General features: G+C 44.8%; 1 protein-coding gene across 6 annotated transcripts in view; it reads right to left on the bottom strand.

The window, feature by feature from the left end:
- The window catches only part of LOC109635997 (brain-enriched guanylate kinase-associated protein), a 24,412-nt gene extending 10,536 nt beyond the window's left edge, over positions 1–13,876 (bottom strand). For 2 of the 6 annotated variants that reach the window (XM_069515239.1, XM_069515235.1), the window contains exons 1-3: positions 9,721–9,820; positions 9,488–9,525; positions 217–421 (exon numbers count right to left, since the gene is read on the bottom strand). In XM_069515239.1, the coding sequence (XP_069371340.1) occupies positions 217–421; positions 9,488–9,497 (215 nt within the window). In that variant the 5' untranslated portion in view covers positions 9,498–9,525; positions 9,721–9,820. Of the gene's footprint in view, positions 1–216; positions 422–9,017; positions 9,157–9,487; positions 9,604–9,720; positions 9,821–12,761 lie in introns of those variants that run through there. The other 4 variants (XM_069515236.1, XM_069515234.1, XM_069515237.1 and 1 more) reach the window with 4 other exon arrangements.
- Between the last annotated feature and the right edge of the window lie 2,911 nt (positions 13,877–16,787).

The following is a 16,787-nucleotide window of genomic DNA, read 5'->3' on the forward strand; positions in this document are numbered from 1 at the left end:
TGCGACAGGCGCTGAGTCAGACAAAATGAGTGCTTTCATTCCGCCGAGATGAGATGACGAGGCAGTGTGACTCCTGGGCACGGAGAGAGGCGGGCTGAGGCTGCCTGGGCGCCACTGGACGGCGAGAGGGGACACCTCGTGGGCGGATGAGCAGACAAACAGATACAAACGAGCACGCACGGATGGATGGATGGCGTCTGACTGGTTCACTCTTACCTCTTTTTCGGATGTTTGCCGCCATTTCGGGGGACTTTTAAGGCGGTTTTGCCAATGTATATCTTTTTCATGGTTTGTCTGTGTTCCTTCCCTCTCATGTGTTTATAGGGGTTGACCACAGGGTACCAGCATGTGTGTTCGTTTCCCAAAGGAGACCAGCTAAGTCTGGCCTGCGGAGTTACTGAGCGCTCTACCTGTGTTGACCCTGCCGGACAAAGCAAACAGACAGGTTGGCAATTAACCACGGTTCAAGCAAGGAACCTGTGTGAAGGACAAAGACGATGTTAAAAACTCAGCTATTCGAGTTACCAGATATTTTGCAATCATAGTCACTTTAATAGCAAAATTCCTCACAGTTTTATCTTTGGCAGACAAAGAAACGCTGAAACAGCAGTGAACTAAATCCAGATTAACAACCCATTTTGAAGGTTAGCAGCTCTTCGGATGGTACAATGCATAATTAAACACTTTTAAAACAATTGCTGATGTAGTAATAATTTTATCATGGTTTTGTTGGGGATGTTGTACTTTCTTCTTCACAATATCACACCAGTAGACACGTTTACAATGACGCCAATATTCCAATACTCACCCCGTGAAAATAGAATTTTCTGATTCAAGCCTTTGCCGCATTATTTGAACACGTACACGTCCTACTCACATTAAAAAAGCCTTTTCACGACAATTTTTGACATAGTGTTGATGTGACTCATAATCAGGAATATGAATGGAATATTCTATTAGCAACCCGTGCAAACATTTTAATCAACATCATGTCTTATTCTGAATAAGGTCAATAGTCACTGGGCTATTTCTTGAAAGGATACAGAGGAAGTGAAAATGAAAGAATCAGACATCAGTGTTAAATGTCAAACTTTGGCCTCCGTCCTTCAGATTTAAAGTTCAACAATCACAATATCCAATATTCTGATTAACTGAAATGTTAAATGCTTTCAAACCAGCTGATTGAACTGTTTCCCTCAACATATATTCAGCATTGGGATAAACTGGTGGGTTTTAATACCCATAAAAACCTGGTATTTCTCCATGACACTAAATATTCATGGAGAATAAAAAACTGATTAACACTCAAACACTCATCTAATCTGAGCTCTCTGCGACTGTGAGCTTTTGTTTTCATCAGATTTCAAACAACTCCACAACTGTCACCCGGGAAATACATGAAATGTTTTTTTCTTACATTTGGGCCTCGTCTAGCTCAAACCAGTCAGAAGAGCCCAGAGAAAAGCAGCAATACAGAAATAGCTTTAGTGTAGAAATACATAACCAACGATAAGAGGCTGATTGGGAACAAGTATTGTTATGGCCATTAAGTTGAGTTTTACGCGTGCAATCATATCCTTGTTTGACACAAAGCGACAACCTATGGTCAATGCAGGAATTCGTCACAGGCAGATATCAGATTTAATCCTTTTTGCAGATCCAACATCTTCATCTCCTTTATGTCCAAACACATTAGCTGAAACCTCCACCCAATCCCACTGACAAGCATGTGACAAGGCCAATACATTGTACGCCGCTTCTTTTCTGAATATTTCTCCCGCACCACCCCCCATCTTGATGGTGCGGCCGTCGGCCCCCAGACGAATGGTGCGGGTTATTAGACGAGACGGAGCACCGAGGCCTGATCAAAGCTGCTCTGATCCAAGCGCCGGACTGTCCACTCGGAAAAGACAAACACAGAGAACTAGTATGTAAAAACCAGACATACAGAGACGTGTTGATCCTCTGACTCCCAGTCATTGGGAGGTGATTTATGCTGTTGGCAGAGGAGGCAGAGGAGGCAGAGGAGATGTGTACTCCTCCAGATGGTGACAGCTCACCACTGCCACAGGAGCCTTCACTCCAGCTGCTTCCCTGTGAGTCATAGCACAGCAGCTTTGGATGTGTGTATGTATGTGTGTGTGCAAGATTGGGTGGGTGTGAGCAAGTCTTTGCATGACCTGTAAAAAGTATGATTTTATACATGGAGTACAATACATGTATCTTTATGTTTATTTGCTCTTGCATGAGTGCGTACCTGCATGTGCCTGGGTAATTTCTATGTGTGTGTTATTGCTGCAGCATCTGCTCTGCACATTCAATCCCCGTCGCCCTGGGATGCAATAAAACAACACTATTGCCCATAAAAGTTTAAAAAAAAAGAAGAGAGCTGTTAGTTTAACGATACGTCTCAGGCCACGTCTGCAGGTGTCAAAACCACACTCCCTCCCTCGCTCTCCTTCCTCTCGCCGATCCTCACACTGCAGCAAAAACCATAGTCGAGGCTCGTTCAGATGGCGCTGCCTGCCACCCACTCGTGCCACGCTGACATTTGAGAGGAACTCAGAGTATTGAAAAGGAAAGGAAGGGAGAGGTGGAAAAGTAGACGATGCCAGCTAGAGTAGTTGCATTTTAGCCAAAAGACAGGGGGAGAGGGAGAAGCCAAATTAGAGAGGAAAAGCAGAGAGAGTGGGTGTGACGCCTCACTGAAAATCAGCTCAATCCTCTCCCCCTCCCTGCCTCTATCCATTTCTCCCTTTCTGCCTTCCTGGTTGCATCCACCTTGCAGACAGATTGGCTCTCAGGAAAAGCCCTTATCACAGGCCCAGACCTCAGCGTCAGAGCGGGGGAACCCGAGTGGCTGACTCATCCAGCAGCAGCAGCAGCAGCAGCAGCGATACAAAGCAAAGAAGATGGTCTGCCCTGTGTGCCTTCAGATTAACAAGGCAGCTAAGTTGCAGCAGTCACTCAGCCCAGTGACAAGTGCAGTATGACTCAACCACCTTATTGAAAAAACTGTCAAATGAAGGTACGGTTCTGTATGTGTGTGTGTGTGCAGGGGGGGGGGGGTTTACCCAGAGTTTGCTTTTCACACATGCACAACACAGAAGGAGGTTCTCTGCACACACACGTTCACAACAGCAACAACAAATCCTCTGTGTTATTCAGATGAGAGGTGGAAGCGACGTATTGACGCCACTGCGGAGATCACGTGATCTTCTTGACAACACACAAATCTGTCCTCTATCACTTGGCCAATTTTAAAATTGTTTATGACTTGTTGGCTCAGCAGTAATTCATATTTGGCTCATTCTAATGTTTGTCTTTTTCAGCCACAACCAAAAGGAGACAGGACGGAGAAGCACAGGCAACTCATTAAAAATAGAACACACACACACACAAACACACACACAAACACACACACACGGAGCGCCGCCCACCATCGCAGCATATTGTTTACAAGTAGAGCTCAGATGGACAGGTAGTGATTAGACACAACAAAAGAAACCACCTCTGCAAATCTGCTGGTCTGCAGTGCCCTGCTCTGTGTTTCCATGTATCTGTGTGTGTGTAACCCAACACACACACACATTCACACACACCTTATAAACTCACTGACAATGAAGCCATGAGCCAAGAGAGGACATTATCGAGGTCCATTTTATTTTGAGCCAAGATGGGACCTGCAGGTGTTTGAGAGTTGAAGTTCTTACTCAGCGCTGCCTCTGCAGGACAGAGCAGGTATTATGACAACATATTCACATATAGTGTTTTTTCACGCGTCTGTTTAGATTGAATGGCGTGCAGCCCCACAAACAGAACAGCACAGGCTGCATTTGCACCGAAACACAGTCCCGGGAGCTCTCTCAAAACTCGTCATGGTCTTCCTCCACGTAATCCCCTGCTTTATCCCCTTGGAAGTCGGGCCGAAGCCCCCTCCATTACCCTCTGCAGAGGGATGGGTTTTGATGCTCCGGGTTCCGACAATGGGTGGGATTCGAACCAGATATTGAACCACAAGCGCCTGAACCCACCAAGCCCCCTTTTGCACTGGGAGCTCCTCTCTGAGCACTTATCAGTCTTCACTTTGGGAGTCGGACTCTATTCCTCAGCTTTTTAATCTTTCCTCTGGGTGCTGGGTCTTCAAAGTACAACATGTTGCCAAAGGATCAAACACCCAAACCTTAAAATGTCTGAATGATCCTGTTACTCCAGTTCCTTTCCACTTGGACACCATGACCTGGTCCCACTCTTTCCTTTGGACAGCCCCCAAAGGAAAGAGTCAAAATCTCTTCAAATGAAGCAAACGCTCTTCATGTAATTAGTTCAGCGTCACAGAGGACTACTCAGAGTTCTGAGGTTCCATTTCTCTAAGTGAATTTTGAACTCTTGCATTCACAGTAAAGGCATAAAGACATAAAGTTGTGCTGCTGAAATGGACCTGACCAACTAGCTCAGGGATTTTGCAGTTTTGAGGTCAAAGGTTGGATCACTGTGATGCTCATTGAATTTTCCTTTGTTAAAAGGAAAAAGTCAAACGCTCTAAAAAATCAAGCTCACGTGTTCCTGGTGAAATTGCTGATGGTGTCAAGGGACCACAAGGTTTTTGAAGTCTTGGATTCAACCCCCAGACACTGCACTGAAATAGAAAGTCCATCCCCTGAAGTTATTTAAAATACTTGTCAAAGACTCAATATTGGAAATATTTTGTATTTTTTAAGTAGCTCAGGGATTTGGTTTGAACATTTTCAGACACATATTTTTGAAGTCCAACACCCAGAGATTAAAATTCTCCAGCTCAGAAATCTTTGAATAAGATGAAGATCTGCTCTGAACATTTAAGGATGTGGATTCAAAATTTTAAAAGCACTGAAAGATCCATAATAAAACTGTGTCATTATTATTTTTGCCTACTACATCAACAGACGCTAATATAAACAGAATTCACAATATATAGTAATTTTTGGTATTTCCAGGTATTTGCCAATAGCGTGCAAAACTATATAATTTAAGAACATATGTCAAAGAAAATGTAAAAATTATATAGTTAAATGTACAATATGCAACTCTGGCCACGAGGGGTCTCTTAATCAAAACGATAACAGAAGACATAGTTTCATGATATCGTGAAGCAGCATGGGATCATGGGAGTTGTTGTCCTCACCACCATTGCTGATGGAAGGAAAAAGCAGCACGTTGGCTAACTGAGTAGCAGTGAGCTTTTCCTTCATTGTACATTATTTGCTCCAGAGACTGGCAAAGTCACGGGTGAAGCAGATATGACGCAATCAACAGGCAACCAAAATGAGGTCGCCAAAATTCAATCATGTCCCAGTCCCACCCACAGGATGTGGAGGTCCCCTCTGGTGACAGGTAGACAGGGCTGCCTGTCGCCCCTAGACAATTTTTAAAAGAAAATTACAGAAGTACTTTTCTGTTACATTACAAAGACCTTGATTGTGATTTACTTGTATTACTAATGAGGTTATGGTCCACATTTGGTTGCCGTGGTGTTACGGTCCTCTGTTGGCAAGGTAGCGATGTTTGTGAGTGTGTGCGTCCGTAAGTGTTTGCCTCACGCTCTCAAACACAGGCGGCGGCGGCTCTGATGTACTTACTGGTCCATCCACGACTCTCAAGAGGCATCCTAAAAAGCCTCAACTCAGGGGGATGCATGAATGGAGCTTTTATATAAAAAAGACAGACTATGGGGAGAAAATATAGAAAGCAATATAGCACTAACAGCTTTCCGGCATACCGCCATTAATGTAGTGGCGTCTAAAAAAAGGACTCGTAATCTGTGACCTCCAGTTTGAGATCATCACAGGAAAACAAGCATCAGACATTTTCAAGAGAGCATTAATTTGTTAAAAAAAATAACTCTCTCAGTTTGATTCTGTGCCTCCACTGTAAATTATATTTAAAAGGTTTATGTTTGGTTCAGTGCTAAAAAAAAGTTTAACAGTTTGGGAAATACGCTCAGAGTCATACAAGATCACGAAACAGCTCGTCTGTGTCTGTCAAAACAAAATCCACAGAGCAGTGCATCTAAAGCTCATTTAATGTTGTTTGGTCCATGCAAAAAATGAGGAGTAGTAGTTTTAACTGGAGCTTCATATTTAGAATACAGACATGAGTGCAGAAACAGAAAGAAACATATTAATATTGGGCCTTAGAGGTTCTGGTAGACTGATTTCAACCTTTAGACAGCACCACGCTGCACCATTGTTTTCGGCCTTTATGCTAAGCTACAAAAACTATTTCCTGGCTATAGTGCAAGAAGCATCACAGCCCTGACTCAACACATCCTGTGAATTTCTATGTAAAAGGTTCAATTCGAGTCAAATGGCCAAAAAATTGGGTTATGCAGTGAAGCCCTTCAGACATTTATGTGGTCGACTGCTTCATCGTCACGAGGAATAAATCCGACCTGCATGTGTCGGACCCCTGGCGCTGAAGAGGGCAGAGGGGAGGGGAAGAAATGGGGTTGTTGAGGTCCTAACAGGGGTTAAGATAAAATGCACTTAATGACCCCCAGAGGAGCTATCAGTGCTCCAGGAGACAGAGGCCTGGAGACAGAGTGGGAGAGAGGGGCTGAGCGTGCGGACCACAGAGGAGAGATGAGAGCATTAGTCTGTTACACCAACACTGTCCACTTAGGCAGATTAAAACTAACTTCTAGCCTCTTCAGACCAGCCGCGCTCCCACAGCACTTCCATACGAATACATGTCTGCTCGCGCTCTTATCCATCACCTCTTCATCTCAAATAAAAATCCTGATTCATCAGGGACGACACAAAGGGTTTAATACGTCTGCTTTGTATCCATGAGAAAAAAACATAAAAAAACGTGCATGTTTGATCAGTATGTATACTTGTGTATACTTAAGTCCTTTATTAATCATGTTATTACTTGGTCCATAACCCCCAATTATGTATGTCTCACCAGCTGTAGGCATCACCGTGCAAACTGTAATTATGTTTTAGATGAATAAATACAAAGAAAGAAAGAAAATGAAAAATATACATTATTATTACTCTTAACAAATATAAAACTCTTTTTTTAAGATCACGTTTTCAGCCCGTCTATTTGTTTGTTGGTTTTTAAGCAAGTTTACATTAAAAACTACAGAATGATTTCCACTAAACTTAGTGAAGGGATACAGTTTGTGTCAGGAATGAGCTCATATACAAATTAGAGATTTTGTGAAATTGGGCATTTTTCAAACTCTTCCTTGATTTCTCAGAGAATAATTCATCTTGTTGGGTTTGTATGAAATAAATCAGGAATATTTAGCGTGTGCACTTTGGTTAAGAAGAAATAAAAATCCAGATCTAGTGAACTTAAATGTGGTTTCATGAGGGGACTGTTGGAAGAAGGCAAAATGTAATTTTTGAGGAAACTCCTCCTGTATCTCTTCTTACAAACTATGTCAAACTTTGTTTTCCTGCCACTCAGGGAAAACGTATCTTCATCCATCTTTCAGAGAGCAGCAGAATCATTTTTTTCATTCATTCCCCAAAAAGCAGCTAACCCCCTTTTTTTTATTAATTTCAACTGGTGTCGATCTAATTTCTAGAATAACACTTTCAAATGATTTCAACGTTTGCTGTTTGCCTGAATATTCTGTCTTTCAAAACTCTTTAAAACTTTACATGAGCTAGATCTCCTCAGCTCTGCTCCGCTCGGCTGTGCAAGCTCCGACACTCTGATGTGTCTCCATGTTAGAATTTGCATCTCTATCTCTGCCACAGGGCCCCCGAAACAGGAGCCCGGCCAAGGGAGGGACAGAAATTGCGAAAGGGGGAGAGGGAGAGAGCGTGTGACAGAAGAGACGAGAGATTTCAGGACATTTCATCATTTAGTCAGGAAGGCGTCTCGGAGATGAGGGGTGGGGGTGGCTGGGATGTAAGGTCAGACTCTCAGGTGGCAGCTTCCTGTTTAACCTCGTCACAGAGGCCACAGGCGACCTTGTTTCCTATTAAGCAAAAAGCAAGGAGAAAAAAGCACAGGAACAGCCCCCCCTCCCTCACACTTATCTGGGCAGAGCTGCTATAATTCAATTAAAACTGTGACACAGAAGTGAGGACAATTGATGCCTGGTATTGAGAAACACCCCCGTCACAGTAATCACCCCTCATCCGCTGGTTAAACGGCTTTTAAACTCTAATCTGCCTGAAATCATAGTATTAATAATAATAATAATAAAACCATCAGTAATCGAACACAAAAGAAAGGAAGCTCAGGATCTATTTCTGTGCCAGATTAATAATGGCCCATTTGTAATATGTATTAATTAAAATCTACTGTAGCACAATGAGGAACAAAAAATGAAGAAGAAGAGCGAGAGAGCAATGTCGCTTCGCTGCCTCGATTTCCTGTGTAATGCAACTTTAATCAGAAAAGTGGGGGAGCGCTTGCAATTTTTGTAATGAGCTCATTAAAAATGTGTTTGTGCAGGCGCATGAAGGCATCAGCTGTGTTATTACATGAAGATTTCAGACTCTACGGCAAAAATGCACAAAACAAATATACCCCAAAAAAATCACTTATTGGAGCTGCTTAGTTATTCATATATTGGTAAAACAGTGCAATCATGAATTATTGTTAGAGGTGCATTCCGACAGGTGACAGTCCACAAATCATGCAGAGGCATATGTGCAGAGGAGTGTTGCAACATTAATGTATTGAAGACTATTTTGAAAAAGCCCTATTGATTGATTACTGTCAGGAGAAGCTTTTACAGTAACGCCACACAAACACACTGCGGTGCATTTCCAGCCAAGAGGTTTCCTGCCACCAAAAAAAAATAATATATTTTTTTCAAATCTTCCACAAACTATCAGCAAAGCAGACCCTTCCTCGCAGCGCTGCATTAGTACACAGAGAGCATGAACTGACAGTGTGAGTGCAGCCACATCACATACAGATGAGCACACACACACACACACATTCACACACAGAGAGGCAGAGACAAAATCAAGCCAGCTTTGTAATCCAAATCAAAGATGCAATACCTTCCACGCAAGCAGAGACTCATCCTGGAGAGATTTCCCAAAAAATCCCCTGCAGCTTCACTGGGGAAGCGGGAGAAAACCCCTCTTTCTTCTGTGTGCTATCTGGATTGGATTACCCAGCTCTCCCTTAAAGCTCAGAGAAACCCCAACACATGCACACCAACGCTGCCGCCCCACCACCACCAACGCTGCTGTCGCCACCTCCAACGCAACCACGCCACTCCAGCCTCAGCACCAGCAGCATCAGCAGCTGAGCCAGGGGGGAAGACAGAGGGAGTGAGGGAGTGATGGAGAGACTGTGCAAGAGTAGAAAGGCAGAGAGGAAGAGTGGGAGGGAAGGAGCTTAAAGGAAGAAGACAGGGAGAACGCAGGGGCGTGATGATGGAGCGCTGGAAGATATGTGCAGAGAGAGAGGGAGAGAGAAGGGGGAGGAGAGAGAGAGAGCGAGAGAGAAAGAGAGAGAGGCTCACCTGATAGCATCTATGTTGTTCATCTCTTCGTCAGGCATCTAAAAGAAATGACAGCATGTTAGTGGAGAGGACCCGTCAAATTGACCTGGGAGACTCAAGTCGAGACTCACTGCAACACACACACACACACACACACACACACACACACACACACGCACACACACACACACACACACACACACACACACACACACACACACACACTCATCTGGAAGAAAGGAAATGAAACATACATATTCAGCAGGCACGCTCTCCGTTTCCCTCTGTTTTTGTTTATGTTTCCTCTCCCCTCTCTCTCTCTCTCTCTCTATCTCCTCCCCAGCTCCCTCATTTGCTTCTTCCTCCCCCCACCTCTTCCCTTCCCCTAGTGTTCGTGAGCAAGCCTGTGCAACGCTCATCAGACCGCATCCCGGCTTTCTACATCTACACTTACACTCGAGGTGAGAAGAGAACAATCATATCATAGTGTGAGAGGGGAGAGTGAGAAAAGAAGCAGGGAGGGAGGAAGGAGGGAGGGAAGCGGAAAAACCTCCATTGCAGACAGACTGCAGATACATGGCAAGGCCCTCCCCCCCCCGTGAGGGATACAAACCGCAACTCGATATCCTAGTCGAGGTGCTGGATCGAAAAAGAGAAGGAGCGAAAACAGAGAAAGGAGTAGGAGGAGGAGAAGGGTGAAAAAAGAGATGGAGGAAGAGGGGAGCGGGAGGAGAGAAGGGGGGAGGTGAGGGGGAACAGGTGGTTCAATCTGTTGAATCTTACATCTCAAGTCCCAAGCTGTTTGGGAGAATACGTTTTTTTTATATACCAGTCTGCTGCTGGCCCTCTTTCTGAAGGCAATGAATTATACATCATCTTGAGAATATTGCCCCAGAATTCTCCTCTTCGTTCAGGTTTAGCGTGGAGGCCTGACGGGGCACGGCGTCCGTGCTGCTCTGCTATCGCGTTCCGTGATTTGGAAAAGGCGGAAAAAGGCGGTTTAACCCGTCTGTTGTGCATCAGTAAGGCGGTGAATAGCTAATGAAGGAGACGGTTGCTGCAGAGGGGCAGCTTGATCTTCAGGTTGGTCAGTGCCTCTTTCCTGTCGTAGCAGTATTCTTAACCGATTAACACCGGATGCGACGAGCGTATATATCTTTAATCGCGGGTGTCTGCGTGCTTCTACCTTTAGGAACATGTTCGTCTCATCCACGATGTCATCCCCTTCCAGACATGTGACTGCTGAAATACATCGCGATTTGCAGGAGAGGCGAAATGCATTATGGGAAATGTATATACACGTTGAAAAGTTTTAAAAGTAGCGGTTCAGACAATGGCTGACGATCTAAGCTAGGGGAGCGATGTTGAAGCAGAGCACGGCAGCGTTTCATTGACGAAAACAACATTGAAAACAACAATGAAGATTCCGACCCGGCAGGTGTTACTGTTGACCCACTGACCAAAGCTCAGTCCATCGAGAGACAGGTTTGAGGAGGAGGAGGAGAAGGGGGGGGGGGGGGTCTCAGTAAGTTTGCTGTCTGTCTTGTTTTTTGTTTTTTAATGTTTTTACGAAGTTTAAGAAAAAGGCAACAATTCCCAGTAAAAGCCACATGTTTAAGCTGTTAAATGTTTTTAGGAAATTCAAGTTTTTGTAAACATTGGCATTTCTGTCAACTCTTCAGAAAACCCTCAAGTTTAAGGTCGTTGCCAACGCTGAGGTTTAAGAATGAGCTTTTACTCAACACCTTCGGTCTCAATAGGTTAAAAAAGTACTAATATCTAACTAACAATACTACCAGTAAATATTCGTAAATATTATTTTCTAACTCAATGTGCTGGAACAAGGGACAAAATAATAGAGCTAACAGTACGGAATTACTTACATATGCACCTTAATGAATCAGGAATTCTTCATGCATGTTGGCAGTAGAATTGGCCCTTGTGTGTAAATTGTGGCCCCTTTATTGCCCCCCCCAGTTCAGAAAAATCCTAGATCTGCCTCTGGTCTTAAAGCTTATCAAATGGAGTTTGCGTCTTCGGCGAGTGCACAGCAGAAGGTCGTGTGCCTGTGAAGAATGTTTTGTTACTGCAAGGACTTGTGTGAGGAGATGAAACTGCACACACACACACACACACACACACACACACACACACACACACACACACACACACACACATACACACACACGGCCTCTAACACACAGACTCTCACACACTACACTGCGATGAACACCAACAGCCTCACATGCCCGGCTCTCAGCACCCACACCACCCACCTTTTTTTCAAGCAGTTGCTAAGGTGACGGCAACGGCTGAATTTTAATCAGACAATAAATTAAGGCAACATGATCTTCTCCTTCATTATTAAATGGCAGCGCTTCTGATTTTTGGAGATGTGACGGGTTTGTTTTGTCAGGTGTGTTTCGTGAAAGGACGCAGACTGAGTGCGAATCAGAACATTGGAATTAGTCATTCAGAGATGCTTTACATCGTCCAGGGAGAAAGATTTCTAGTAATAATCTACTACCTGGGATGAATACGTTCATTTTCTATGCAATAACTGCTGATTGAGCCTTCAGCCGTGTCCTCCGGTGACATTTACAGGTCTGGAGAAACCACCAGTTGCTTTTCCTGAGGAAAACAAATGTTTAATCAAGTTCTTCTGCAGCCACTTGAGCAATGGTTGGTTAATGATGACGGTCATACAATAAATGCTGGTGAGTGGGCTGACTCAGTAAAGGGCTGCATTGTTCAGGTCAGATTGTTTGTGTGGAGGAGCTGCTGATGTGTAGAAAGCTAATGAGCACATAAAACACGCTGCTCGCTGGTCAGCATGAAGCAGCGCTCCTGCTCAGACGCATCATCATCATCCATCTGAATCCAGGATCAGCTGAGCGGTGGCATCTCTGTCTGGATCAGCGGGATAACTTACACTCCAAGTTTGTTTTGTTTGCAAGAAGACAAAGTCGTTGGATTTGCTTTTGCAACAAAAAAAGAGTTTACCATATGACCCTTACATGTTATTGTTGATTGAATTACCTGTATGTTTTTTTAAAACATTGACTGAAACAAAACCCTAAGTTTGTCTTGCCTGTTTTTTTTTCAGCATCTCTTCCTAACAGAGTAGGAAAAACCATAGTAAAGAAAGAATCTAGAACAGTATCCTCAAATGACCCAAAGCTACATTTATTCCAAGAAAACTTCAGACTCTGTGAGAAACAATATCGGCTCCAATCACAACATATGTTCAGAGGCCTGGCTTTGAGTAAAGACTGGGACGATTTTTATCACTCACCATGTTGATGCCCCTGGGCAGAGAGGCCAATCTGCAGGGGTATCTGCTGAAGTCACAGTAAAACTCTGGAAATGGACTCCTCGTCTCAGACCCTTGACAGAACTCTGGAGGAGGAGGAATCACGGTCTCCTCATCTATGTCCAGCTGTGGTGACGTGTCAGCCTCTATTACCAGGTCCTGCTGCTCGCTATTGCTCCTTACAGCGTCAATGTCCGTCTCCAGATAGGTTTTCTGTGTCAGGTCAGGGGGAGTCTGCTCTTCTTGGGGCTTCTTCTGCTCGAGTAAAGAGCCCTGCTGCTGGGCCATTGAGCAGGCCGGCCTGGGGCTCCGCTGACTCAGCACTTGGACCTTTTCCTCAGGCTGATCTGGGTTTGGGTTGGTGGAGCTGGAGGGTGAAACTGGTTTCCCAAATGCCTGCAGGCTGATTGGGTCGAGCACGTTGGATGCCACCTCATTCAGGAACTGTGAAAACTTCAGTTTGGCTTCAATCTTTTCCTGCAACAGCCACACAGTGCTCGTGTGAGTCTGTCCTGAGCCCCTCCCCTGACACAGCCCACCTCTCTCTGGCCATGCGTGCAGCTTGTTATGATCGCTGCCTCCTCTCTGATCAGCCTGTGGATGAACTCTCCCACAATGCCCTGTGGAGGGACACGCTCTCCACCTCCTCTCCTCTCTGAGTTGAGTTTGAAAAGCTTCGTGGCTCTGTTTGTTGATTGAGCTGTGCAGGAGGCGGGTCACTCCCGAGCTCCAGCTGTACACACTGCCGGTGCCTTCACTGCTGCTCCTGCTGCCACCTGGGCTGCTGCTGGGGACGCTGTGGCTGGAAGGCTGGCTGGGGGACGACCGGTTGGAAGCAGGGCCTATCAGCTCCTCCAGCCAGACCTGATCGCCATTAAACACGGGACCTCGGGCTGTAGAGGAGGCCCAGCATTTCTGGGATAGCTGGCCCTGCTTGGCGCTGCCTCTCTGGGAGAGGAAGCAGGCTGTGCAGCTTGTCCCGTCCATTGGTTTGAGTCCTGTCTGCATGGATGTGTTGCTACTGGCAGATAATGCATGGTCCAGTGGAAAGCTCTAATTTTAAAGGGTTCTACCCCAATCCTGTGTCATTATTGTGCAAGCGTGACCCAGTAGAGAGCCAATACTTTTCACTCTAGGCTGAACAGATGGCCTCTTCAGTGCCAGGATAAACCCCTGCTAAGATAAGCGAGGACATCCATGATTTAAAGTTTAATGCAAAAAAAATATGGAGACTTCCTTTTACTGTAATTCTAATAGAATTATCAGCGGTTCTGTAATATTTGCCTACAAACATCATAATAACTTTAATAAACAGATACTTTGAGGCAAAAGTCAACAAGAGTGAAAATCACAGCCGCTGTTAATCTGCAGAAGCTTCAGGTTTGGCTTTAATCAGAGGGAATTTTAATGCAGTCCTACAGCGAGTGTCTTTGCTAGTTGAGCAGAGCTTACTCCGAGGTGCTGCTTGTAATTAGACTGTCTATTGATAGCAGAGCAGCCAAAGCTTTTTCAGCTTTTTCCAGGTCAGCGGTTGTAGAGGGGGATTGATCCAACAGAGCACATGGCGAGCCGACACACAGACACAGGGACTAATGGACGAGCTTGTTGAGATATGGATCACGGTAATCTCGTCAATATCTCTCATTAACAGAGGTTATGGAAAGACTCCAAGATGATTGAAATGGAGAGAGACTTTCTCTTTTCTTTTCTGTTCTGTCTTCTTTGAAAAACACTTATTTTGCTATCTTTCAAAGTGATAGATGACAAAACTCATGAAATGTTCAAGTTGTTTTGACTGATGTTTACAGTATTTACATTTCTGTCAGTAATATCACAAACTGTTCTCTGTTTCAAACACGCAGCTTAGAGTTTTTTCATGAGCAATATTGATGAGATCACAAAATTCATTACTCAACAAAACCCTTGCGCTAATTGCCTCCCTGCTACAGCTCCATACCTGGTATTGATCTTCTCGATCTAGCGCTCAATGAGAAAACATATTTTATATTACTCAACTCACGTCCAACCGAGACGTGTTAGTATTACAGTGATGTATTTTTCCCTTTCCACTCTCTATGCATACACTTGTTACGTGCACATTTCACATTTTGTGCTGCAACTATGTCCTAATTCTAAATTTAACTACCCACAATCTGTATCATGAAGACAGCGTTCACATACTGAACAGTGTATTCATATGGGCATACTGTAGCGCTGACGTTCATCAATATTCAGGTGGTTACATAACTGCATCGATAATACCTCTGTTGGTTGGTGCATGGGAGGAGAGCGTAAGAGATCGGGGCTGGCGAGTGAGTGGCAGCGGTTTGACAGAAATTGAAAGCCACAAAGCCATCCGGGGCCACAGGAGTCTCCTTAAAGTGAGACCATGATGCAAAGCTGTTGAAAATGAGTGCTCGTGTGAAATCTGACGTCAAACATGTCGGCTCAGCAGTGGCTCTGCGACCACACAGTTCATATTCTAGCATTTCATCTAATGGTCCTCTTTAGGATTGTGCTGTGTGCGACAATGTAAAACAGTCTTTCCTGCAATAAACAAAAGTTTGCTTTGCAGCAAAGACCTCTAATCCAGGAGACCTTCAACTTGGCCTACCTTTACCTTCCTCCCACAGGAAATCAACCTGGATCAGACAAGGATAATAAACTGTACAGTGCATCTTGTCATGCAGGAGCCAGACTCTTTCAGTCTCCAGGGATATCATTAGAGCCAAATCCGATATGTATGTCTTTAGCCACGACTGGGAGGCCTGCTCTGCGCATGCGTTCTGCAAGACTTGGGGCTGCACACCCTGGCTTCTGCTACAGCGCAGCCAGCCCACAGGACCCCCAGCGGACCACCCTGTCTGCTACCGGAGAGGAGCAACGAGCCTCCAGCCAGACATATCTCTTTATCATTTTCTCTCCATTTCATCCCTCCTTTTCTCCATTTTCTTCAGGCTCTCGCCAATGTGCTGCCATTTCTCACCATTTCCAGACCTTGCAGGAAGGCTCAGGCCTCCACTATGATGAATGTCTTTAATAATCTCTTCTCAATCTCAGGAAGTGTAGAGGGGTGGGAGCCAATTTAGAACTATCGCCCTGATGGGGGTGACTGTCAGTCCGTGGCTGCCCGGAGGTAATGGTGCTGAAATGGATTCCTGCTACAAGCACAGAGATGGAGATAATTGGTGATGCTTGCCTGCCCAGTGGTCGCACCCTGCTTTTCCCCTCGCTGGCTACTTGTGTCGCTGTGTTGCCGCTGCTCTACATCCCTTGCTAAGCCTGCAGAAAGGACTAAATGCCACAGCTCTAGCCACGAAGAAGTATGGCCTTGTGCTGCTCAGGTGTTACTGTGGCAGTTTCTTTTTGTCTCTGCTCGGCCTGCACTTCTCGTCAGATCACAGGCTGCTCTCCCATCTGTCCTCACAGCCTCGTGCTAAACAGCGGCCGGACACGAGGTCAGTGGGATGCTTCTTAAAATGACAAAAACCAGTTTGACTTGTGACTGAATTACAGCAAAAACAATAAAACAGCATGGGACATATATTAAAGATGGCAGTGACAAAGAGCAGCCTGTCTCCTTTCACACAGGCCAGATCAATTTTAAAATGCTGGAGGAAAAAGTAATACTCTACTCTCATGCTGCACCATTTAATATTTTTACCCCACAAACTCATAAAATGTGTCAGTGAATTAATAACGTGCATGAGAGCAGCCTGACCCAAAACTTTAAGCGACGTGATATCAGCAAGATCGCTGCTTCTCTCTCCGGCTTGTTTTTCAAAGCCAAAGCAGAGATTGATTTCAGACCGTTAGAAGCATTTTCAGAGAATCACTCTACCTGTTCCCGTCTGCAGGTCTGCAAAATGGGTGTCGGGGTATGGAGCCTGCTAACAGCATCTTAGCTGAGCTGAGCATGTCAATAATAACGAACAGGTGCACGTGTGAAGAGCTAAATGAGGAAGTGACTTGTCGATGAAGCATTACTAATCCATCTCATGCAGAGAC

Source organism: Paralichthys olivaceus, chromosome 19, assembly GCF_024713975.1.
Source record: "Paralichthys olivaceus isolate ysfri-2021 chromosome 19, ASM2471397v2, whole genome shotgun sequence".
Classification (NCBI taxonomy): Eukaryota; Metazoa; Chordata; class Actinopteri; order Pleuronectiformes; family Paralichthyidae; genus Paralichthys; species Paralichthys olivaceus.